The sequence below is a fragment of the Hyaena hyaena genome, unplaced genomic scaffold, assembly GCF_003009895.1.
Source record: "Hyaena hyaena isolate Hyena2069 unplaced genomic scaffold, ASM300989v1 scaffold_1329, whole genome shotgun sequence".
Classification (NCBI taxonomy): domain Eukaryota; kingdom Metazoa; phylum Chordata; class Mammalia; order Carnivora; family Hyaenidae; genus Hyaena; species Hyaena hyaena.
In genome coordinates, this window is record NW_024081957.1 from 223463 (window position 1) to 248167 (window position 24705).

The following is a 24705-nucleotide window of genomic DNA, read 5'->3' on the forward strand; positions in this document are numbered from 1 at the left end:
TTTTTCATGATATCATCTTCAAACTCATTAGAAGTACATTTCAGAGCAAAGGGCAGAGATTAACTCAAAAGACTTGAACCAGGCAAGAGAGAGAGAATCTGGAGAGATGAAGGTGGGGAGGTCGCAGGTGTGGGAAACAGGAACAAAGTCAGAGAAATAGGAATTAAATCTGTTTGGTGACATGCGTCCCCAAGTGTGGATTTGAAGGCACCTATATCAAGAACCACATGGAGGTACTAACTTATAATGCAGCTCTTGGGGCACCTGGGTGGCTCAGTCAGCTAAGCCTCTGATTTTGTCTCAGGTCATGATCTCACAGTTTGTGGGTTGAGCCCTGTGTTGGGCTCTGCACTGACAGTGTGGACCCTGCTTGGGATTCTCTCTCTCCCTCTCTCTCTGCATCTCCCCTGCTCACTCTTTGTCTCTCAAAAATAAATAAATAACTTGTTTTTAAAATGCAACTCTTAAAAAATAAAAATGCAGCTCTTATGTCTATAGTTTACCTTAGAATCAGAATCTCTGAGAGATAGGGTTAAAGGTCCCAGTATTTTTAACAAAACAAAGATTCTGAGGTTTGAGAAAGAGAGTGGATGGACCTAACATGGCAAAGATATTGAGCCACTGTGGTTGTTTCTTCTTTCCTTCACGTTTCTTTGTTGCCCGGCCCCAATCACCTTCGATCTGATTTCTATCACTACATATTAATATTGATTTTTGTCTAAAATTTCATATATATATATAACCATACTCTATATACTCCTTTGTATCTGACTTCCTTTTTTTGATCAAATAATGTTTTAAAGTTTTATCCATGTGGTTTTCTGTATCAGTTGTTTGTTCCTTTTTATTCCTAAGCAGTATTTCATTGGACAGATAAAGCCTATCTGTTCATCCATTCCATAATTGACAGATATTTGGGTTAAGATTAGGTGGAGCCTATTGTGAATAAATGTGCTATGAATATTTGTTTATAAATCCTTTAGAAAACATGTCCTCATATTAAACATGTCTTTCATAAATACCTAAGGGTGGAAATACTGAGTCATGTGGTAATTGTATATTGTATATTTAAACTTATAAGATTATGTAAGATAAACCAAATTGGTTTATCTAATGCCTTTTCCATTTTACACTCTACAAGCAAAGAAAGCACAAGGCTTCCTGTTGTTCCAAGTCCTTGCCAACAATTGGTCTTTATAATTCTAGCTACTATAGTGGGTGAGAAGAGTTCTCTCTCTGTAATTTTAATTTGCATTTCCCTGATGATGAAAAATATGGAGTTCTCCTTTATATACTTTCAGTCATTTATATACCTTCTTTTGTTCAAAGTCTTTGTCCATTTTACAAGTGGCTATTTGTCCTCTTATTGAATTGCAAGAGATCTTTATATATTCTGGATAAAATTTCTTTGTCAGATTTTTGTTTTACGAATATTTTCTCAAAGTCTATGGCTTGACCCTTGGATTTCTCAGTGTTGTCTTTCCAGCAGTGCAGTTTTCAATTTCGATGAGATCCACTTCATCATTTTGGTCTTTCACGCTTTTAGTGTCCAAAGATATCTTTGCCTACACTGAGGTCATGAAGATTTTCTGTGTCTTCGTTTAAGCTTTATAGATTTTGCTTTTATGTTCAGGCTAATAATTTACTTTTAACTTTTGTCAATGGTGTGAGTTAGGAATTGAGATTGTGGTTTTTTTTTTCTTTTATGTATACTCCTAACACTGTTTTTGCAAATATGATTTTCTTCCATTGGATTACCTGGGAAGCTTTTCCAAAATCAGTTGACTCTGTGTATGTCTATATTTGTGCAACAACTGTTGTATCCCATTGAACTAGACATTTGTCGTATGACCCTGCCACACAGCGCTGATTGCTGTGGCTGGTACATCTTAAAATCAGGTAGTATCAGTCAGCCAACTTCACTTCTTTTGCAAATATATTTTGGCTATCTAGGTCACTTTAAAATGTGATGTAAGTTTATTTTGGCCTCATAACATGATTTGGGAAGTGTTTCTTCCTTTTTTTTTTTTTTTTGCAGGGAGGCTAATTGTAATAATTTTTTCCTTAACTATTAAATAGGATATTCACTAGGAAACAATTGGGTTTTTTAACTATTATTCATGAGTCTTTTTTTATAATTTTTTAACATATATTTATTTTTGAGAGAGAGACAGAGTGTGAGCAGAGGAGGGGCAGAAAGAGATGGAGATACAGAATCTGAAGCAGGCTCCAGGCTCTGAGCTGTCAGCACAGAGCCCGAAGCAGAGCTGGAAACCACAGACCACAAGATCTCCCTCTCCCTCTCTCTATGCCTCTCCCCCACTCATGCTTGAGCTCTCTCTCTCAAAAATAAATAAATAAACTTAAAAAAATTTTAGATTTGTTTTCAGAAGCATTTACACATACAAACAAAAATCCCACTTCTGAGTATCTTGACTACTAAATATTAGTATTGTTATACCCCCAGATCGCAGTATCCTCAACGACCAGAGACCATCGGGGAGACCGAGTGACGTATGCAAAGGCAAAGGGCTTTATTACGGGCTCGAGCTTGGACTCACAGACTTTACCAGCACAGTGGATCCATGCTGTGAGTCCAGAACAAAGAAAGAGTAGGGTTTTTTATAAGGTTTGTGACGGGGGAGTTACAGAAGTTGTGACGTGAGAACAGTGATCCAGTCGTAATTATACAGCATTATTGACAGCGGGTTTAACCATACATGTTATCCAGAGTATCTGTTACTTTTGGCAGGATCCAATTACAACATTCAGGGTACCCTTAAATTCAACCAACCATAGAGCTAGCCTAGAGTCTTGTTCGGCGACTAATGGGTTAACTTTTACATTAGGCAGCTGAGATTTATCTATAGTTGCTGGCCTTTCTTGATTGGGCGTTGCCAAGGTAGTGTGGTGGAGTGAAGTGGTGGGCAGTTTCTTCAGCCTTGGGCAATGTGTAGCTGCCTGATAGTTCCGGGGGGACTGAAACTTAGGCCTTCTAGTTTAGAGGGAAAACTTAAAGCCTGTTATGGAGTTTGTATGGTTTGGACTTGTGTCCTTACAGTCTTATTCTTTAAAAATATTTTTTTGTTTCAGTTGGACCATGTTGTACTTCAGTCCTTAAAAAGACTTATGAAATAGTATTGGGTGCCCAGGTGGCTCGGTTGGTTGAATGTCTGACTTTGGCTCAGGTCACAATTTGTGGGTTCGAGCCCAGCGTCGGGCTCTGTGTTCACAGCTAGCTCAGAGCCTGGAGACTGCTTCAGATTCTGTATCTCCCTCTCTCTCTATGACCCTCCCCTGCTCACACAATCTCTCTCTTTCGGAAATAAATAAAACATTAAAAAATTTAGAGTGATAAATCAATATAATCTACATAGAGATTATATATATTTATATATATATAAATCGAAAATACGTATAACCTATGTTGATTAAGATTAAGTCTGGAGACTTGAGGCCCCAGGATGTCATCTTTAAGGACTGAGCACCCCTGGAATTTATCGTGTCTGCGTTCTTAGTCCTAACATCTCTGTGCACTGGTGTGAACCAGCAGGATGTCACCGTGAGATGCTGTCATGGAAATACATTAGAAAAAAAGAGGACTCTGGAGTATCAGGAAGGAGAGGTGTCTAAGTTGGGCAGACTCACCCAACAACTAAAGCTAATATTATGAGGCTCAAATAGGGCAGAGCAGGGGGCGCACCCCTGTAAAGTCCAGGTAAGCACAGGCCTGGGGAGGGGTGCCTGAAGAAAGGCTTAGAACCTGCCACTCCTACACAATGGAACACGCAGGTTCCTCTGGTGGGGACGTGTCACCCTTCCAAACCCAGATCCATCGCACAGAGGTGTGAAACGAAGCGGCCAAATGGGCTCTATGTCACGGCTGCAAGCTCAGCCTGTCATGACTGGTACATTCTTGCACCATCCCTCGGGAAAGACTCCAGCTCTTTCTACCAGCAGCACAGGGTGGTGGAGCCACCTAACACCGCTCCCCTGCACCATCACAGCCCTTCCTTTCCCCAGCCCTGTCCCTTCCCCCCTCCCCAGACCCCTCCCCTCCCCAGGCCCTCCAGGGAGCCCCTCACAGAAGGGAAGTGGATGTGCTTTGGGGATTGTACTTCGGAGGCCTCAAATGCCAACCACTCCACAGAAACCGGAGCATCTAAATTGCAAATGCTTTGAGACAAAAGATCATTAAAATAAAAAAAAATTCCCTAATGATTTCCCATAAGATAAATCCTTAATTAAGGGAGTAATCAACTCTCAAAGCCTAACTGTCAGAGAGAACCAATGACACTGAGGTGGGAGGAGGAGGGTAGGGGGGAGTGGGGGTGGGCAATGAATTGTTACTGATCCATGATCACAGCAACTGACTCAGAACAAGCAGGCGAGCCCTGGGCTGCTCCCCAGGGTCCGGCCAAGCAGAGAGCAGAGATCTGGGCCATCCTGCCCGCACTGCTGTTCAACAAACTCGGATAAACTTGGCCCAAGAGAAGCCAGAAAAAGGTTTGGAAGAGAGAAAAGGATTTATTTTGGGCGCCAGCAGCTAAGGGAGGTGACACATTCCTGCCTTAACATGCCACCTCTCTGCAGCAAGAAGGACCCCTAGAGTTTTATGGGAGAGGTTGGGGGGAGTGAAGTATGTGCAGGAGAGCAGGCAGGGAGCACGCACCATCGCACCATCGTGGATGGGGGGGGCGTGACCGTGGGCAGGGAAGGGCCCCTGTAGGGAGTGGTCTTCTAGGCCTTTCATTATTGCTATCAGCGCTTTCCTGGTCTGCTGATTGGAATGTTCTTGCAAAACGTCTGTGTCAGTGCGTCAAGGAAGTGCGATAAGGAGTAAGTACTACGGGTTCTATCTAGTTAGAGCGGGAGTCGAGCTCTATTTCTGGTTCTAACTGTTGTGTCTACAGTTGAGCAAGAGGGCTCGCTGGCAAAATGAAATGGTGAGTCAGTTTGGGGTCATCTTTAAGATTAAATCATGCACTCATTCAGTCTCACACCCTTTTATTTATTTGACATTTATGAGAACCTCCATGCTGTGATCTCAGGGTTTGTGAGAACCCCCATGCTAGCCCTCGGAGAGACAGAAATGAGAAGAAAAAAATTTCTTTTCTCAAGGAACCCAGCCATCTAGCTGTTTCTCACACTTTGGAAGGCATATGATTCACTTGGAATCTGAAATTGCAGGTGCCTGGCCACACACACACACACACACACACACACACACACACACACACATACACACACACCCCAGAGTCTCCTTCAGTTTGACTGGGGTGGGTCTAAGACTCATCCGTGTGTTTTGTTTTGTTTTGTTTTGTTTTTATGGTAATCATGGTGCCTGTGGTCTGGGTGACACTAATCAGGCACTTAGTAGCCAGAGGGCCTTATAAACCTTTTCCCCTTGGACCAAGAGGTCAAGAGCACAAGATACTCAGGAAATTCCCTTCAGGGTCTGGCAACAAGAGTCAGATTCCGACTCCATCACTCGGAGCTCTGGCTTGACCTCTTTAAGGCACAGTTTTATTTGAAATAAAATGGAGATAATATTTCTTATTGCTTCGGATAATTTTGAGAACAAAATGAGATCATGTATGTCTGAGACATAACTTGGCATATAATAGGCTCTCAATAGATAGTTACAGTAGTGATGATTATTACTGCTGGTGGTGTTAACACTACCATGTGATTCACCAGAGTTAAGTTATATTAAACAATATTAGTTATATACAAATGTGTTATATTAATATAAAAGCACTTATTTACCACAAAATTTAGTACAACAGTACTTATTTACTAGTATATTAATTATAATACATATTAACTATATTCATACATACACTCAACAGAGATTATGATCTTGATGAATCCTGGAAGAGAAATTCATGGAATTTTCTATAATACCGAGGGCATCTTCTGAAAATTCCTTCCATTTCCTACCGGGTGCGACTTACCATCTGTCTTATATTGAAAAGAAAAAGAACATAGTAGCAGATGGGGTGTGTTTCCCGACATAATTTGAAGATCTTCACTTTGTAAAGACCATATTAAATGGGAAGTCTCCTGCAAAGTGTCCTTCTGTGTTACTGTCTTTGTTGTTTACTTATTTGTTGCTTTTAAACTTAAGTGGTTTCAGGGTGGCTGGCTGGATTAGTTAAGCATCAGACTCTTGATTCTAGCTCAGACATTGATCTCATTGTCATGAGATCCAGCCCCATGTTGGGCTAAGTGCTGAGTATGGAGCCTGCTTAAGATTCTCTCTCTCTCTCTCTCTCTCTCTCTCTCTCTCTCAAGCTAAAAAAATTTTTTTAATTAAAAAAGTACACTTAAATGGTTTCAAAGCCAAATGGGGAATATAATCATCTTTCTCCCCCATAATTTTTAGAATTTTCTATTTGAAAAATAACTTTTTTCTTAAGATAATATAATACTGGATATAAAAATATATATAGGGGCTCCTGGGTGGCTCAGTTGGTTGAGCATCCACCTCTTGATTTCGGCTCAGGTCATAATCTTAGGGTCGTGAGATTGAGCCCTGCCTTGGGCTCGAGCTGAGTGTGGAGCCTGCCTGAGATGCTCTCTCTTCTTCTCTCTCTGCCCCTCCCCTGCTCATGCACAGATGTGTGCATGCATGTGCTCTCTTTCTCTCTCTCAAAAAAGAAAAATTAAATTAAAAAATTATAAAGCACGGGAAGTCCTAGAAAATGAGAAAACAATCCCCCAAATAGTCACCATCTGGATATAGCCATAATTAAAATTTGCTGCTTATGGAACTGAACTCATGTGACTTCACTCCTTGGGGAGTTATAAGTACAGATGACACCAAGTGGAGTGTTCGCACAAAATAAACTTTATTTGCAGCAAATAAGGAGGTCACGGGGAATAACTTCCAAAGCCAGGAATCCCCGAGTAAGGGTGGATAGGGTCCTTTCTTTCAGGGTTAGAATGAATATTTAGATAGGGGAGCCTTGTCAACGAATATAGAGGTAAGCAGAAGGTCTTACATGCACCTTAAGGAAACATGCTATACACAGTTGTATCTTATGTAAATGAGCCTTGTGCCCCGCCTTGGGTGGGGAGTTTGGTATTATCATGAGGTAGAGGTTAACAGCTGGTCCCACCATGGTCCCACCATGGTCCTCTGCGCAGGCCTGAGTCCTTGGTTGAGCTCAAACTGGTCCGGGTGGTCTGGGCCACCACACCTCTTCCTCCTGGCAGTCATTATTGCTTGAGGGGCCGTTTCTGTTTCCGTCACAGGATACTGTGCCCATCATGGTTTTTTCCTGAGTTAAGAGATAAGCTGAAGAAAAGAACTCTAGGAAAATGTGGACACACATAGATACAGGCAGGTGGGCAGTAAAGGTCAGGTCTTGGGGTCAATCATGAAGGGTTTGGTTGGTGACAGTCTTTTTTTTTTTTTTTCCTCTCTTTATAATTTGTTTTATCATTGGGCTCCAAAACATATGCACAAGTTACATTGTTTTTCTTTCAAGATTATAAATAGAAATTTCACATAACACATATGAACACACCTGATAGCTGAATAATTCATTCTTCCTCACCCATAATTTATTTTATCAGTCTCTTATTTGGTAAGTTTCACTATATTAAGATATACAACCAGGAATGATTTTATAATATATGTTTGATTATTATTACATGTATATTGTTTTCCTTTGTATAGATTGCTGGAAATAGAATTACTGAGTGAAAGATATGAATTTTGTTGTTGTTCCACCAACGGGGTGCACTGTTCTTATACTTATTGAAATGCCAGGTGGATGCATGGAGGGAATGGAGCAAGCTCCTATTCTATCTCCTAGTTCCAGAAATCTATCTAATATATAGTCCTCGGGTAGAGGGCATATGAGACATTACACTGATAAGAACAGATACTACACTTGATCTTAGCCAAAAGGCCAAGAAGAATTAAGGCATGAATATTTTTAAATTTACAAGACATGTTAATAAATTTTTCTCCAGAAGGTTATGCCAGCACTTACTCTCATGATGACAAGAAAAAGAATTAATTTATCTGACAACTAGAAATATTAGGTATGCTCCATTAGTATATTGGCCATCATATTTCTTTTTCTGCAAATTCTACATTCCCTACTTTGGTCCAGCTATCTGTTGGAGACTTACTTGATGTTGATCTCTTCCTTTCTTCTTTCCTTCCCTCCTTCTTAGTAAAAATTTATAATTTGGTATTTTTCATGGAATGAGTCTTAAATATTAAGTTAATTGCTTGGTAAAGTGTAACCGAGAAGCATGTTCCTATGCTCTTCTGCAGTAGTATTGAGGAAGGATTCCACGAAAGTTCACTTTTAGAATTCTGTTTGGTGACACATATGTTGATATTTCCTTTCCCAGGCAGACCCCCAATGTGGTGGCCTTTTGCAGCAGCCTACTGGATGCTTCTTTTTGGACCTGTATATGGTTATCACAAGATAGGAGGCATCACAAATCCTGAAGCTACTATGAATATTGTAAGTTGTTCATTAAGAAAAAAAAATAAGATAAAGAAGTATCGATATATTTTATATATAATAGTTTAGATATGATCAATGTGCTTGTCCACAACCAGTTCTACATTGACTAAATCTGTGCTTTCTCCCCGTTCCCTGGCATGGCTAACCAATAGCTGAAAGTTGCTAATCTAAGCTTTGAAAGACCTAAGCCAAGTGGGGACAGTAATATGCCTTTTCCTGGTGGCTTGCCCTCCCATCTGACAGTGGTTTCCTGAAGAGCAGTCTTGTGAGTTCATACTGACGACCTTTACAGAGCACCCTAGCATTCTCCCGCAAGCTTTGTCTAGAGCAGTGTCTTTGATTTGTGAGCTGTGTCTACGTACTTTTTTTTAGTTTAACCAGCCAGAAGTGGTTTTGGTTGTTATAAATGAAAGTCTCTTAACATGCAGAAATTTATATCAAAAGTGGAATGGGATCATATGCTAGTCAAAGAAAGAAAGAAAAGAAGGACGGAAGGAAGGAAAGTAGGAAGGAGGGAAGGAAGGAAGAAAGAAAAAAAGAAAAAGAAAGAAAGAAAGAGAGGGAAGGGGCAGGGAGGAAGGAAGAAGGAAGGAAGGAAGGAAGGAAGAGAACAAAGGAAAGAGAGAGAGAAAAAAAGAAAAAAGGCAAATGACTGACAATTTCCACCCTTAGGCTTCATTCCAATGGGATACTTCACATCTTGTATACATTATGCACCACTGATGTCCTCACCAATGCCAAGTTTGTATTAGAACTTTAAGAAGAATGAAATTGTCCAAGTTTCTAATTAGTGTCCTGTGTGCTCCTCTCTCCACACTCTCCAGCAGGTGCCCCTAACCTCCTACATGGCTGAACTCACAGTCTATCGTTGTGTGTCCTCAAACCGAAATTTCCCTCTTCCTGTCATATTCACACACATTCTCTTCCTTCCTGGTCTGGGTGCTTTTGGGCTCTTAATTATCCTATAAAGACAACAAGAATTATAAACGTCTACAGAGCACTTATTTCATGCCAGAAGTAGTTGCAGATATTTTATGTATAACCCTCAGAACAAATCTGTGAAGAGACACTAGTATTATTTTTATTGTACAGTCAAGGAAAACGAGGGACAAAGAGGTTAAATAACTTGCCCAAAGTTGCCTAGCTAATAAGAGAAAGAGCTCGAATTTGATGCCATACAGTTTGTCTCTAGAATCTAGATTCATAACCCCTGGATTAAATAGTCCCATAATATATGCACACCTCTGGTGCACCTTACATGGGCAAATGCATAATCCTGTGGTCAAGGCATGAGCTTTGGAGCTAAACTTACTTAGACTTTCATATATGTCCTTAGCTCTTCTTAGAGTACAATCTCAGGTAGATTATTCATCTCGCTGAGACTCCATTTTCTCAACTGTGAATGAGCATAATCCCATCTCAAAGGCCTGTTGGAAAGATTTTAAAAAGCAGGGGATATAAACTCTGTTCTGTGCAGAAGATGACCAGTAAATGGTACTTCCCCTCCTGCGTGTATATCTGTGCAGGACATTGCTTTTATGTGGGCCCACTCTGTCTTCTTCACACCTTTCTCTCTGCCCAGAAGCTGACCTATAAGAACTGGGGCAACAAGTTCCCTTGACTTTGGTTTTCAGTTCAGTTCAGCCAGTTGAGATCTTGAGCAGGAGCTCAGAAGGAGGGAGGAGGGTGAGATCAGATGATTTATTGCCCTGGATTCCTCCATGAGGTCACCCTAGGTGGGCTGTCCCCTCTGCTAAAGGTCAGACTTCCTCTCCATGTGCCCTTTTCTCCCTATCTCATTCTGAGCCTGGTGAGCACTTTCTCCCACCTCCCTTCATGGATGGCTGGGAACAACTCACCCATAACTAGCCACAGGGTACCGCACAGCCCCCCATGGTTTCTCTCATTAGATGATCATATAATTCGTTTTCGAACATTGTAAGAGTGAACCCGAGTGCATTCATAATACCAAGCCCAGCAAACCAGGATGTACGGTCACCCTACCTCGCCTTCCCACACCTCCATATGCAACCTCTTCTAAAACCGTCCTCAAGTTATCTTGATTTTCCTGCTGCCTTCTGTCTCTACCTTCACTTCTACCAGTGCATAGTGGAACAGCGGATGTATCACATAAAGCACCACACTGCAATTTCTCAAGAGATGACATCATGAATGTGTCTATTTTCCTCTCCTCTTTTCAGAGCCAGATTATTTCCTACTGGGGTTATCCTTACGAAGAGTATGACGTTGTGACCAAAGATGGTTATGTCCTCGGAATTTACAGGATTCCCCATGGAAGAGGATGTCCAAGAAAAGGTAGGATTTATTTTGTTTTGGGAGGAATCATGCCTAAAGTAGAGATTCCTAGGTCTGCTGACAGTAACAGGGCAGCTTGTGTTCTGAAACAGAGTCTGGGAGCCATCCTTATATCAGACAATCTAGACTTTAAAATAAAAACTGTAACAAGAGATGAAGAAGGGCACTACATCATAATTATGGGGTCTGTCCACCAAAAAGACATAACAATTGTAAACATTTATGCTCCAAATGTGGAAGCACCCAAATAAATGAAATAGGGTCTGGCCTTTTCTAGAAGAAACTCATCACCTCCACTGCTATGACTCCGTTTCACTTGTATAATCCTTGGGACTTTTGAAAGCATTTAGATATACAGTTGGCTCAAACAGCATGGGAGTTAGGGACACTATTACCCCCACTCCAAGCAGTTGAATGCTCACATACAGCTTTTGACTCCCCCAGAACGTCACTACTAATAGCCTAATGTTGACCAGAAACCTTATCAATAACATAGACAGTCAATTAACATATAGTTTGTATGTTATACGTATTATATACTGTATTCTTACAATAAAGTAGGGGTAGAGAAAAGCAAATGTTATTAGAAAAATCTTAAGGAATAGAAAATACATTTCTAGGGGCCCCTGGGTGGCTTAGTCTGTTAAGCGTCCGACTTTCGCTTAGGTCATGATCTCACGGTTCTTGGGTTCGAGCCCCGCGTCGGGCTCTGTGCTGACTGCAAGCTCAGAGCCTGGAGCCTGTTTCAGTCTGTGACTCCCTCTCTCTCTGACCCTCCCCTGCTCACGCTGCCTCTCTCTCTCTCCTAGAAATAAATAAAACATTAAAAAAAATACATTTCTAGTATTGTACTGTATGTCTCAAAAACAATTCCGCATATAAGTGGACCCAACAAGGTTCAAACCCATGATGTTCAAAGGTCAACTATACACTGTTAATTTAGTTGTTTTTTTCTCCATCACTTTGTCCTTCTTACAAAAAAACCCCACAAAAACAAAGGGTATTCTAGAGATATGCTCTCTTCAGTCCTAAAATCTAGAACCCAAGGGGTCACCTTGATACTTTTTTCTCCCTTGCTTCCTATATCCATCCAATCACCAAGCTCTATCAATTTAGCCTCTAAATTTCTCCCTCCTCCAAAAACTTGTCTCAGCTTCAGGATTCCTCAGGTCTAGGCTTGGACATGATCATCAGCTTTGCTTCAGCTACTGTGACAGCTTTCCAGCTTACTTCATTTGTAATTAGTTCTCTTCCTGAGTCATTGGGACTTCATGTTTTAATAAATCTGCCTGAGTGGCTCAGTTGGTTAAGTGTCCAACTTCGGCTTAGGTCATGATGTTACAGTTCATGAGTTTGAGTCCCACTTTGTGAGTTCGAGTCTGGAGGCTGCTTTGGATTCTGCGTCTCCCTCTCTGTCTGCCCCTCCCCTGCTCATGCTCTGTCTCTCTCTCTCTCTCCCTCTCAAAAATAAATAAACATTAAAAAATCAAATCTGACATATTAGTACTATACTTAAACTTAGTTAAAGAGCCACTTCTAGCTCCCTACAGTACAGATGGCCACCCTGTGGAGGAAAGCAGAAGTCACGTGGCAAAGCCCTTGTGTTCTTCCTTCTCTCGTTTCTTAGCTCCTTCGATACTTTGGAGTGTTGTATAACAAAACCTCCCAGGATCACAATGGTTAATCATGTGAAGGGAAAATATAGATTTTCAAAAACAGAGGGAGATGTTGTTGACTCTACAGAACCAATCGCCACCTCCCAGATAACTCCATTACCTTTGTAAACACTCAAGAGAACTTTGTTTGCCCAAACCTCGATTTCAGTTCTGTGGGGGAGCTGCCAAGATGTGTGAGCTGGACGGCTGTCTCTGCAATGAGAAGCTGCCGGGGCCTCAGACCAGGGAGGGCCTATGGCTTCTGACCAGGCTTTGGCAATAACTTAGGAGAATTAGTAACACCTCTTCTTTCCATTCCCTGGAAAGGTCAAGTGAATGGACATAGGCTTCCGTTCCCTGCATCAGGGTGGCTGAGGCCTCTCCCGGAGCCCAGTGTAGCCTGCCTGATCCCAGGAAGTGGGCCGAGCCCCAAGTGAGCTGAGGGGGTCGTGGGTACCAGCACAGGACCACAGACCATTTGTAAAAGCCAGGAAGATGGCGGCCACTGCTCTCTCTGTTGTCTGTGTCTCAGCACCACCTCCCTACCTCCCCCTTTTCTTTTCTTCTCCGTCAAGCTGTTCCACTTCTACAGTGTGAGCAGGACTTTTATCTCAAGGGAACACTTTTATCTCACATAACATCTCACTGAACATCTTGCGTTTTGCTTCCCGACAATGTAAATGAAACTATGCGGTGTGTGTAAAATCTAGCCTAGTGCCTGGCATTCGGCAGTACTCAAAATTGGCGTGTTTATTGTTGCTGTTATTATTTCAAGGAAAATTCAGTTTTGTAATCAGAGACTCCTTGAGAAATAAAATGTTATCACAGGAAATAATAATAATAGAGAGGTGATTTATTGTGTTGGACAGCCTTTTATGTATTTTAATTCTAATTTAATTCCTGTGATTGTATTATGAGATAGCAGTTGTTACTAGTGCCCATTATACAGATAAGTCAACTGAGGTACAAAGGGGTTCATGCATAGCAGAATAGATTCTAAGCAAGAGCATCCTGACTCCAGTACCAATGGAACAACACCATATATTGTTTATAATCCAAATTTTACAAGGAGAAAAACAGGATTATAACTTGCTTACTTATGAAGTAAGTAGTTCATAAAAGACTGGCACCCAGGTTTACCCGGTGCCACATTTCAGCCCTTAACCTCTGTCCTATAGAGGAAGTCAGGAAGAGAATCTTCCAATAGATGCTCAGAGGGCTCAGACGTGAAATTCTCGTCGCCTTGTCTTGCAGCTCCAAAGCCTGTTGTGTATTTGCAACACGGATTGATCGCATCTGCCAGCAACTGGATTTGTAACCTTCCGAACAACAGCTTGGCTTTCCTTCTGGCAGATGCTGGTTACGACGTGTGGCTGGGGAACAGCAGGGGGAACACCTGGTCCAGAAAACACCTGAAATTTTCACCCCAATCACGAGAATTCTGGGCCTTCAGGTAAAGAGTTACGTACTGATAAAGTGTGTGCTTTGTTCATTTATTTATTTTTTTTAGTGTCTATTTATTTTGAGAGGGAGAGAGAGAGAGAGAGCACAAGCAGAGGAGGGGCAGAGAGAGATGGAGAGAGAATCCCAAGCAGGTTCACTGCTGTCAGTGCAGAGCCCGACATGGGGCTTGATCTCACGAACCACGAGATCATGACCTGAGCTGAAACCAAGAGTTGGATGCCCAACCAACTGAGCCACACAGATGCCCCTGCTTTGTTCATTTATATGTACTGTGCAAATACACCCAGTGGAATACACAATAAGGAAACAAGCATGTCTTCCTCTACCCAAGCTTTCTTCCCAGGCTCTGAAGAGATGTCCTTATTCATTGCATTGATGTTTGTTTTAAAAACCCCACTTGTTGGAGCGCCTGGGTGGCTCAGTGGGTTAAGTGTCAGACTTCAGTTCAGGTCATGATTTCACATGTTGAGTTCAAGTCCTGCATCATGCTCTGTGTTGACAGCTCGGCATCTGGAGCCTCCTTCTGATTCTGTGTCTCCCTCTCTCTCTCTGCCCCTCCCCTGTTCATTCTCTCTCTCTCTCTCAAAAATAAATAAACATTGAAAAACATTTTTAATAAATAAAAATAATAAACTTCCACTTGTGTGGAGGGTGTGTGTGTGTGTGTGTGTGTGTGTGTGTTCGCGTGCAAGGTATATATGCAAAAAAAAAAAAAAAAAAACACCCCATCAAAATACAAAGGTCATCTTTAGCAAGGTTAATTCCAGGACTATCACTTTGTCAGTGTGGACCCCAAAGGAAAGTTACATGATGTGCTTATTGAAGAGGAAAAAGGAAACCAATCGAGAAATGGGACCAGAAACAAGATTCTGGGTGAAAATTCTGAGCCTAAACATCCATGATAAGCCAGGCGGGAGACCGGAGTGAGTGTGCACAGATGACATCTCAAGTGTTTCTTCACTCAGTCGTGAAGAAACCACAGCTGGCGGGGCTGAAGCCTGCCCTGGAGCCAGGTACTGGGGACATAGAGAGAAAGCCTGACCACAGAATGACTGAGGAGCAGTGCCCCTGGAGCACTGTCTGCTTCCCCACAGGGGGAACCCCCACACTGGCAGAGGAGCTAAGAACCATACCTTGAAGATCACTAAAGTCATTTGTTCCTTGGCCTCATTCCTAGAAGCCATGTGGCTCTTCCTGATTCCATACCCCAATGCTGTTGGGTCACGGCATGATACAAAGGGCATGATGATGCCCTAGGTAATCTATACGTGCAGGTTACCAGGCCTCTTCCCCAGAAATTCTCATTCCGTCTGTCTGGGTTGAGGTCTACAAATCAACTTGCTTTATTCTGTTTTCAAAGTAAGCATTCCAGGAACTGTTCTTCTCAAGGGAGTTTGGGAAATCTGCTGTATCATTAAGTGAAACATGACTAGCCTTACGGGACCCTCTGTGGGCCTTTGCAAAACAGATTTATCTGCCTCTGGTTTCTTAACAGTCAAGGTGACATCCTCAGAAGTTACAGAGATGCCTAATGTCATATATTGACTCCAGTCTTGAATTGACAAGAGCTAAGTATCTATGTTTGCAATAAATGTGTTCGAACACTACAGGCCTGACCATGAGATTTTTTTTTTTCCAATTCTGTTATTCTTTGTCTTTGGCAGTTTGGATGAGATGGCTAACTACGACCTTCCATCCACAATCGATTTTATTGCAGAGAAAACGGGACAAGAGCGACTCTACTACGTTGGCCACTCCCAAGGCACCACCATCGGTGTGTTTGGGCAGGTGTGATCTGAGAGTGTCAGGGGACTTCTGTATTCACAGAAGGGGTCAGGACAACTTCCATCTGTGCAGTGCCTCTGGCTTGCAGACTAGACCTGGAAAACCATTTCCTCTGGCTGGTTTCTGGTAGCTAAAACAAGGATGACAACAGGGATTTACACACACACACACGCACGCACGCATGCACGCACACACTGCCCCCCCATGACTGGGTTTCGAGATTGTTGGAGATTGATAGATAAGCCCAAGCGAGAGAAAACTATTCATTTGTGTACACCACACACATTTGGCAAACACTGGTTTAGAGGCTGGGGAGGCAGAGCTAAAAATGATATGCATCTTTCCCTTAAAGAACTTGCTGTCTAATGAAGACATCAAAAAGAAAGAAGAGAATTACAAATCATGGGGACTCAATGTCACAATCAGTGTTTTTTTTTTTTTTCAGTTCCCGCAGGCCCTGAGGCCATGTGGGCAATGCCATGAGGCACCTCACTCCCTTCCCTGGTCCCCATTTAGCTAGGCACCTCAACACTACCAACAACATTTCCACCAGACTCTTTTCTGTATCTGAATCCTAATCGGTTGTCTGGTATAAAGCAGATCTTTCCATGCCTCTACTATGCAATGCATCTTCCGTACACCTCTCACTGCAACCTACAACATTTGAGATCACTATCATCCATGTTTTACAAATGGCTGAATTTGGAAATCCTTTCTAATGGTGAGAATGCCAAATTATACCTTCAGTTTTACACATATGTAATTTAACCTTCAAAAGAATCATCTGCAAAGGATCCTATTTTCCACATTTACAGATTGGGAAAGCTGGAGGTAATATGCTCGAGTCTTCACACTCGAATGGGAGGCTACAATTATGGTCCAATGTTGTCTAATACTAAAGAGCATTGCCAAAGGAGAATGGCTTACTAGACATGCCCCACATGGGTGTTTGAACCATTTCTGCAACACTCTCTGTGAGTAGACTTAAATTCCCCAGGGACAGAGAAGTCACTGTGGTTTGAATTAGCCAATCTCATTCTTGAAAAGTTTAGAGAGTTCTTCCCTAATGGGGAAGGACCATGGGGGAAGAGAGGGGTAAAAAATAGTTGAGGAGAGGAAGGGAGGCAAACCATGAGAGACTCTTGAATACTGAGAACAAACTGGGGGGTGATGGGCCTGGAGGAGGGCACTTGTGGGGATGAGCACTAGGTGTTAAAGGGAAACCAACTTGACAATAAACTATGAAAGAAAAAAAAAAGAAATCTATAAACTAGTGTCTTCTTCCCTTTCAGCTTTCATAGCATTCTCTACGAATCCAGAGCTGGCGAAAAGGATTAATATATTTTTTGCATTGGCTCCAGTCATCACGGTGAAATACACTCAAAGTCCTATGAAGAAATTAACAACTCTTTCCAGAAAAGTCGTCAAGGTATGTGTCTCCTCCAGGTTTAAATCTATAGTAATTAAAACTAGCTCCATTTTCACTGATTTCAAGAGAAGAGAACCTTAGAGAAAATGACGTTTTATAAGCTTCTGAGACTCTAACAGATGTAAGCTATCAATAGAGGTGTGCCAATAATGTAATTTTACCGACAGGGTTCAGAGAGCTCCCTCTGATGCCTTTCTACCCTACTGTTTAAATCCATGCCTAAAGGCTTCTGTCCAGGTCATTCCTCAATCCCAGATAAAGCAAATGCTGATTCGATGAATTGATTTGTTTAATCTAGTAGGTTAAATTTCTCTCTAGCAGCCCTTGGGTTTTCAGGAGCAGTATGGGGTGGTAGTTAAGATCACCGCATGGAGCCAGATGGCGTGGGGCTGGATCCTAGCTAGCTAGGTCAAGACCTGCAATGTTTTGTGAATCGTTTTCTTCATCTATAAATGGGAATCATAATAGTTCCTACTCCTAGGGCTGCTGTGAGGACTGAGTTCAGACATGTGAATCCCTTAGAACCAGGTCTTGCATGTTATAAGCTTTTAATAAGTGTCACCTACTTCTAGCTGTGGCGATTTACATAGACCATACCTTCCCCTTTCACTAAAAGTCCAGCCTTACTCAACTGCCCACACTTCACAGATTCTCAGTCTGTCAGCTCCTCAAAATCTGGACACCATCCTAAACTCCAGATTCTCTGTGATAACTGATGGCTAAGTAATCTGGTCAGTTACTCGGTGGAAGTGAATTGGTCCATGCAGCTTAGTATGTTTTTCTCTTCCAGACTGATATGGACTTCTCCCATGGCAGACTAAGAACGATCCTTGTGTTCGGTGATTTCAATTAAAGTAAATGAAAGTAAGATAATCTTTATGGGAGCCATAGATTCTGACTTACCAGATATATGGTTTGCAAATATTTTCTCCCATTCTGTAGGTTGCATCTTCAGTATATTGAAATGTTTCCTTTGCTGTGCAGAAGCTTTTTAGTCCCATTTGTTTATTTTTGCTTTTATTGCCTGTTCTTCTGCTGTCTTATCCAGGAAATCATTGGCCAAGACCAATGTCAAGGAGCTTTTCCCCCTATGTTTTCTTCTAGGAGCTTTATGGTTTCAAGTCTTTTTTTAATGTTTTTATTTATTTATATATTTATTTCTGAGAGAGAGAGAGGCAACGTGAGCAGGGGAGTGTCAGAGAGAGAGGGAGATACAGAATCTGAAACAGGCTCCAGGCTCTGAGCTAGCCGTCATCACAAAACCCGATGCGGGGCTCAAACCCACATACCTTGAGATCATGACCTGAGCCAAAGTCAGACACTTAACCGACTGAACCACCCAGGCACCCCTATGGCTTCAAGTCTTAAATGTACGTTCTTAATCCATTTCAAGTTAATTTTTGTGAGTGGTATAACCGACAGGTTCAGCCTCATTCTTTCGCATGCAACTATCCAGTTATCCAAACACCCTGTACTGAAGAGACCATCTTTCTCCCATTGTGTTCAGAGCATCCTTGTCAAAGTTTAGTGGACCATAAGAGTGGGTTTATTTCTGGATCCCTATTCTAATACACTGCTCTATGCACCTGTTTTTATGCTAGTACAATACTGTTTTGATTACTGTAGCTTTGAAATATAGTTTGAACTCAGGAAGTGTGATGCCTTCACTTTTGTTCTACTTTCATAAGATTGGTTGGGCTATTTGGGGTCTTTGTATTTCCACACAAATTTTAAGGTAGTTTCTTTTTCTATTTCTGTGAAAAGAAAAGAAACAAAGGAAACATTTCAATATATTGAAGATGCAACCTACAGAATAGGAGAAAATATTTGTAAACCATGTATCTGATAAGGGGTTAATAACCAAAATATGCAAAAAGCTCATACAGTTCAATAGCAAAAATGCAAGTAATCCATTTTTAAAATGGGCATTTTTCCAAAGAAGACATGCAAATGGCCAATAGATACATGGAAAGATGTCCAACATCACTCATCATCAGGAAAATGCAAATCAAAATCACAATGGAGTATTACCTCACACCTGTTAGAATCGCTATTATCTTTTCTTAATGTTTATTTATTTTTGCGAGAGAGAGGGGGAGGGAGATCATGAGCTGGAGAGAGGCAGAGAGAGAGGGAGACAGCTAATTCCAAGCAGTCACCCAGCTACCAACCAAGAGCCAGATGTGGGTCTTGAACTCACGAAACGTGAGATTATGACCTGAGCCAAAATCGAGTCAGACACTTAACCGCCCAAGCTATCCAGTCACCTCTAGAATGGCTATCATCAAAACAACAGTAAATAACAAATGTTGGCAAGGACGTTGAGAAAAGGGAACCCTTATACACTGCTAGTGGAAACGTAAATTAGTATAGTATATGAGTATATTAGTAATGTATATTAGTATAGTATTAGGGAAAACAGTATAGAGATGTCTCAACAAATTAAAATGGAAAAGTTTAAAAGAATATTAAAAAGCCAAAAGAAAGTAAGGAAATACAGCCATTTGCAACATGGATGAAACTGGGGAACATTACACCAAATGAAATAAGCCAGAGAAAGACAAATTCTGTATTGAATCACTTATATATAGAATCTAATATTAAAAAGCCAATTTCATAGAAAAGGGGAATAAAATGGTGGTTACTAAGGGCTAGAGGAGAGAGAAATGGGAAGATGTAGGTCAAAGTGTACAAACTTTCATTTATAAGACAATTTAATGTCTTATAGTGTCAGTTATTCCTCTAAAAAGTTGAAGGTGAATGAATGAATGCATGCATGTATGAATGAATGAGTAAAACACGGGTAAACCTTGTCAAGTTGTTTGAGAGATTCATTGAGATGATACATGTTTAAGCATCATACCCGGCCTACACCAGGTGCTCAGTAGATATTATCTAGTAGTATCAATTGAGTTTATTTTGGATTCAAAGCCGGAGCACTCGGCATTTCAGATTTCCTGTTTGCCAATAGTTCATCAACTCCTCTCCTGCCCCCTGTTTGGCCTCTGGACACTTACGTGTTCTGTCTTCTATCTTCTGTCTGATATAGCTTGCTTTGACCCTCTGCTCCTTACATGTTATCTAAACAGTAAGGATTGTTAGTATTGTCTTCATTTCTTAAAAGAAAACCGTGGGGCTCAAGAAGCTAAGCAGCCTGTCCCGAATGACCCAGCTAGTGGTGACAGAACCAGAACTGGAACCCAGATCTGACCAGGGCATCTGTGGGGGGTGTTCTTTCTTCTGTGTACTCACTTCCCCACCTTTTCAATGCCAACCTGAAGAAGTCAGTCCTGGATCCTTATGCCCAGCTGTGTACAAGTTGCCCAGATCAGCAAGCCCCCAACAGCGGCATCCAGCCTCTGGTCTGCCTGGCAAATCATGTGACCTGGAGCCATGTGTCCAAAAGAAGGGGTGCTGTTTTAAATTCACACAGATACCAAAGAGCACACTTTATGTGACAGACACGCCCCCTCTAGAACGAACTTGGAATTACATTCTACAAGCTGCTTTTACCGGGTTGGGGGAAGGAGCAATTATGTGCCCCTGGGTAAATATACGGTAGTTTTGCTGCATACATGTAGAGGTAAAGTCAGAGACTGTCATGCTAATTCACTCTCTATTTGGAAATTCCAGCTGTCAGAATAAAGAACAAGGACCCTTTATGGCAGATATAACATCTTTCTTTCTTTCTTTTTTAAATGTTTACTTATTTATGTTGAGAGAGAGTGCATATGAGTGGGGGAGGGTCAGAGAGAGAGAATCCCAAGCAGCCTCCATGCTGTCAGCACAGAGCCCGACACGGGACTCGATCTCACAAACCATGACATCATGACTTGAGGTGAAATCAAGAGTTGGACGCTTAGCAAGCTGAGCCACCAGGGCGCCCCTAACCTCTTTCTTCACCTCATGTTTCATGGTTGCTCCCTTCTCTGAACTGGCACTTGCTTTTCATATGGATTTTCTGCCCAGTGTGGATGATAAAGATATTGGTAGTTGAAAAATAAAAATGTTAAGGGGTGCCTGGGTGACCCAGTCAGTTAGGTGGTGGACTCTTGGTTTCTGCTCAGGTTGGGATCTCACAGTTTCGTGAGTTCAAGCCCAGCCTGGGGCTCTGCGCTGGTCACACTGTCCCTGTCTCTCTCAGGATAATAAATAAACTATAAAAAAAATTTTTTTAACGTAAGAAAAAAGAAAAATGTTCACTGATTTAAACCAGACCCTGCTTTCTACCTTAGCTACTTATTCATGTGCTAGCCTATTTAGATTATCACACTTGAGAACATAGAATAGATGTAAACGTTCTTTTAAGAGGTAAGTGCAGGAGCACCTGGCTGCCTCAGGTGGTAGAACATGTGACTCTTGATCTCAGGGTTGTAAGTTTGAGCCCCATGTTGGGTGTTAGATATTACTTTTTTTTTTTTTAAGTTTCTTTTCATTTATTTTGATCAAGAGAGAGCAAGCAAGGGAGGGGTAGAGAGAGAGAGAGAATCATTGTCAGCACAGAGCCCAATGCAGGGCTTGAACTCACAAACCATGAGAGCATGACCTGAGCAAAATCAAGGGTTAGATGCTCAACTGATTAAGCCACCCAGGTGCCCCAGGTATAGATATTACTTAAAAATAAAATCTTTTTTTAAAAAAAAGAAGAAACCATTCTTTAAAAAAAGTTCTATGTGTCTGAACCTACTACTAATTATCATGCACACGGTTACACAGGAAGTGTTATGTTTCCATAAGTGGATTTAAAAATTATCTAATATATTGTTCAAGTGTCCCAGGGATCGAGACTAAATGAATAAGAGGCCAGGATAAATTAGATAATGTCTGCCATCGTTAATTATCGCTTTCCAGACCTCAAGAAGTATGATTTGAACTAGTTTAACAATTGTAGCCTCTCCTTTTTCCCTTCCTCCCTCCCACAGGAAGGGGTAGATGAAGTCATGGTGTATCAGAGATTCCATTAATATTCCAGAAGATAGCAAGCATCCCATTAAATGAAGATTACCTTTGACCATATAAAATAACCACTTTTCAAATTCAGAATTCAACCAACTCTACCCAGTAGGAATTTACTGGACCGAGTTTACCACAGAAAGTGTGAGATCTTAGCATGCACTGGTGCAATAAAAATAAATGCTAGCTATTATTGTTTTAATCTAATCTAATCAATCTAATCTAAATAAAGTCTTCCAGGAGAAAGATAAGCTAGATTTGTTTTGCTTTGTTGTTGTTGTTGTTTTTAATATAAATGGATGTTTCCAATGGATGTTGAATTAAATGGATGTTTAATTAAATGGATGTTTCATCTTCATATCTAGTTTATTATCCTAAGATTATAAAACTAGTTTTTGTGAAGCAAAAATAAGATTCATTTTATATGCACAGGAGTTTGATATGAATTTATGTTCTAATTTGAAGGGATTCCTAAAATTCGAAAGGTAAGTTCAACTCACTGGCAACATTGCCTGAAATTTCACTAGTAAAGATACATCTTAGGGGGATTAAGCTTTGCCTGTGGGGGAGCCTGGGTGGCTCAGTTGGTTAAACTTCTGACTTTGGCTCGGGTCAGATCTCATGGTTCATGGGTTCGAGCCCGGCATCAGGCTCTGTGCTGACAGCTCAGAGCCTGGAGCCTGTTTCAGATTCTGTGTCTCCCTCTCTCTCTGACTCTCCCCCACTCATGCTCTGTCTCTCTCTGTCTCAAAGATTAAATAAACTATAAAAAAATTATAAAAAAAAGCTTTGCCTCTGGAAGAGTTCATCAAAAGATTCTGGAAGGAATGGCTCATTAAGTCTGTATCATTCACTACTTATAATAATAGTTATTGTTTGGGGAATGTTTGCTAGGAGATTCAGTAGGTACCTTTTAAACATGACATATGATCTTCAAAACAGTCCTTCGTAACATGGTTGGATGCATATTAATTTTCTATTTAATAGTTGAGAAAGTTCAGGATAATAGAAATTAAATACTTCCTTAAGGTATATAGACAGAGTCCAGAACTGAACCAGGGTATCCGTGACTACAAAGCCTTACCGATTTCCTATGGTGGCTAGGTTCTCAGAAGGTGTTCTGTAAAACATCCCAAGAAGAGGACCTTGGGAAAAGGCAACAAGAGATGTGTTGGGAAGACCACAAAGGTGGGTTGGGAGAACTAAAAACCAAATTTAACAGGCCTTTCCATTTTACTGAGGACTAGCACTGAGCAGATATCACCTCCATCCAGTCCTTGGCTGAATGACCACTTTTGACATCCACATCCACGAAATCTGATGGTCTCTTAAATTAATCTTGCAGGCATTATTTGGTGACAAGATGTTCTACCCTCATACATTTTTTGACCAGTTCATTGCCACCAAGGTGTGCAACCGGAAGCTATTCCATCATCTCTGCAGCAACTTCCTCTTTACTTTGAGTGGATTTGATCCCAAAAACTTAAACATGGTATGTGTAAGTAGTTGGATCCAGAAAAGCATTATTTTGTTGCACAGAGGAGTTCTGAATCACATGGTAATCATATCTCAAGATCTCTTTTTTGTTTCCTGAATCGAAATTACATGTTGATGGCTTCCAACCAAAGCTTGGGGGGGTGGGGGGGGCATCTACCTGCTTTAGTAGGAAGAATTGGGAAGAAGGCTTTGTCACTGAACATTCTCACCAACTCTTGCTGTTGGCCAAAGTGCCACCATCGGCAAAGTCCTCCACTTACATGAAGGCTCTGGTTTTGAAATTTATCTTGCTGTGTCTGAGGTGTGCCTATCATAGACCTACTGAAGTAGAATTTCAGGGAGTAAGCCCAGTCATCTGTATTTTTTAAACCAATTTTCCACTTTCATACATGATCTGGAAATACTCATTTTGTGAACCACTTACTTCTTTAATCCATTGGGATTAAGGGATAGCCTTCCAATGAGAGCTACAGATTCACTGTTCAAGGGACACTGAGAAGGATCAGTGGGGTTTCTTGGTGAGTCCTCTCCAGCTGAAATCCTTTTCTTCCTTAGTCACTGTGAGCTGACTAGGTGGGAGGCAGAAGAAGCAAAGGTACTATTTACTCCCCAGCCAGAGAGGAGGTATCTTTGAAACCAGAGGCAGGACAAAGTTGAAAATGGTCTTCGACTATCTCACAGACTTCCACCCAGAGCCTAGTCTCCCTCTGTTACTGGAGAGCACTGATTAAACACTTTTCTTGCTTTCAGACAAGATTTATAAATGGCCATTTATGAAGAACATGCCTTAGCCCCTGCCTTTTCACATTCCTTTTTTTGTTTTCTCAGTTTACTGAGGGAACTGCACGTGCCTGTCACTTAGATGGTAGCATGTCCAGTGGGCAGAGCTGAGTAAAAAGAGCTGTAAGCAAATACAATAGGGATAATTTCAAAAGCAGTCTCTTGACATGGCCCAAGAGTTTGGTAGAGGAAGACTTCATAACATGGCCCCCTCAAACATTTACTGAGGGCCCTTATTGCCCATTTATACAGTCAGATTGCCGGGGTTTTTTTGCTTTTAACTGTTGGGAACTGGCCTATGGAATATTATACTCTCTGCAAGGATATCTAT

General features: G+C 41.4%; 1 protein-coding gene and 1 non-coding gene across 8 annotated transcripts in view; one reads left to right on the forward strand and one right to left on the reverse strand.

Annotated features, from left to right (window-relative positions):
* The window catches only part of LIPK (lipase family member K), a 57179-nt gene that overhangs the window by 23970 nt on the left and 8504 nt on the right, over positions 1–24705 (forward strand). For 5 of the 7 annotated variants that reach the window (XM_039223330.1, XM_039223332.1, XM_039223333.1 and 2 more), the window contains 6 exons: positions 8377–8492; positions 10697–10811; positions 13721–13919; positions 15595–15704; positions 17008–17144; positions 23443–23589. In XM_039223330.1, the coding sequence (XP_039079261.1) occupies positions 8388–8492; positions 10697–10811; positions 13721–13919; positions 15595–15704; positions 17008–17144; positions 23443–23589 (813 nt within the window). In that variant the 5' untranslated portion in view covers positions 8377–8387. Of the gene's footprint in view, positions 1–4379; positions 4507–8376; positions 8493–10696; positions 10812–13720; positions 13920–15594; positions 15705–17007; positions 17145–23442; positions 23590–24705 lie in introns of those variants that run through there. The other 2 variants (XM_039223331.1, XM_039223337.1) reach the window with 2 other exon arrangements.
* Positions 7744–7934, reverse strand: LOC120225114. The gene has a single exon (XR_005526735.1). It is a non-coding gene; the product is annotated as a U2 spliceosomal RNA (small nuclear RNA).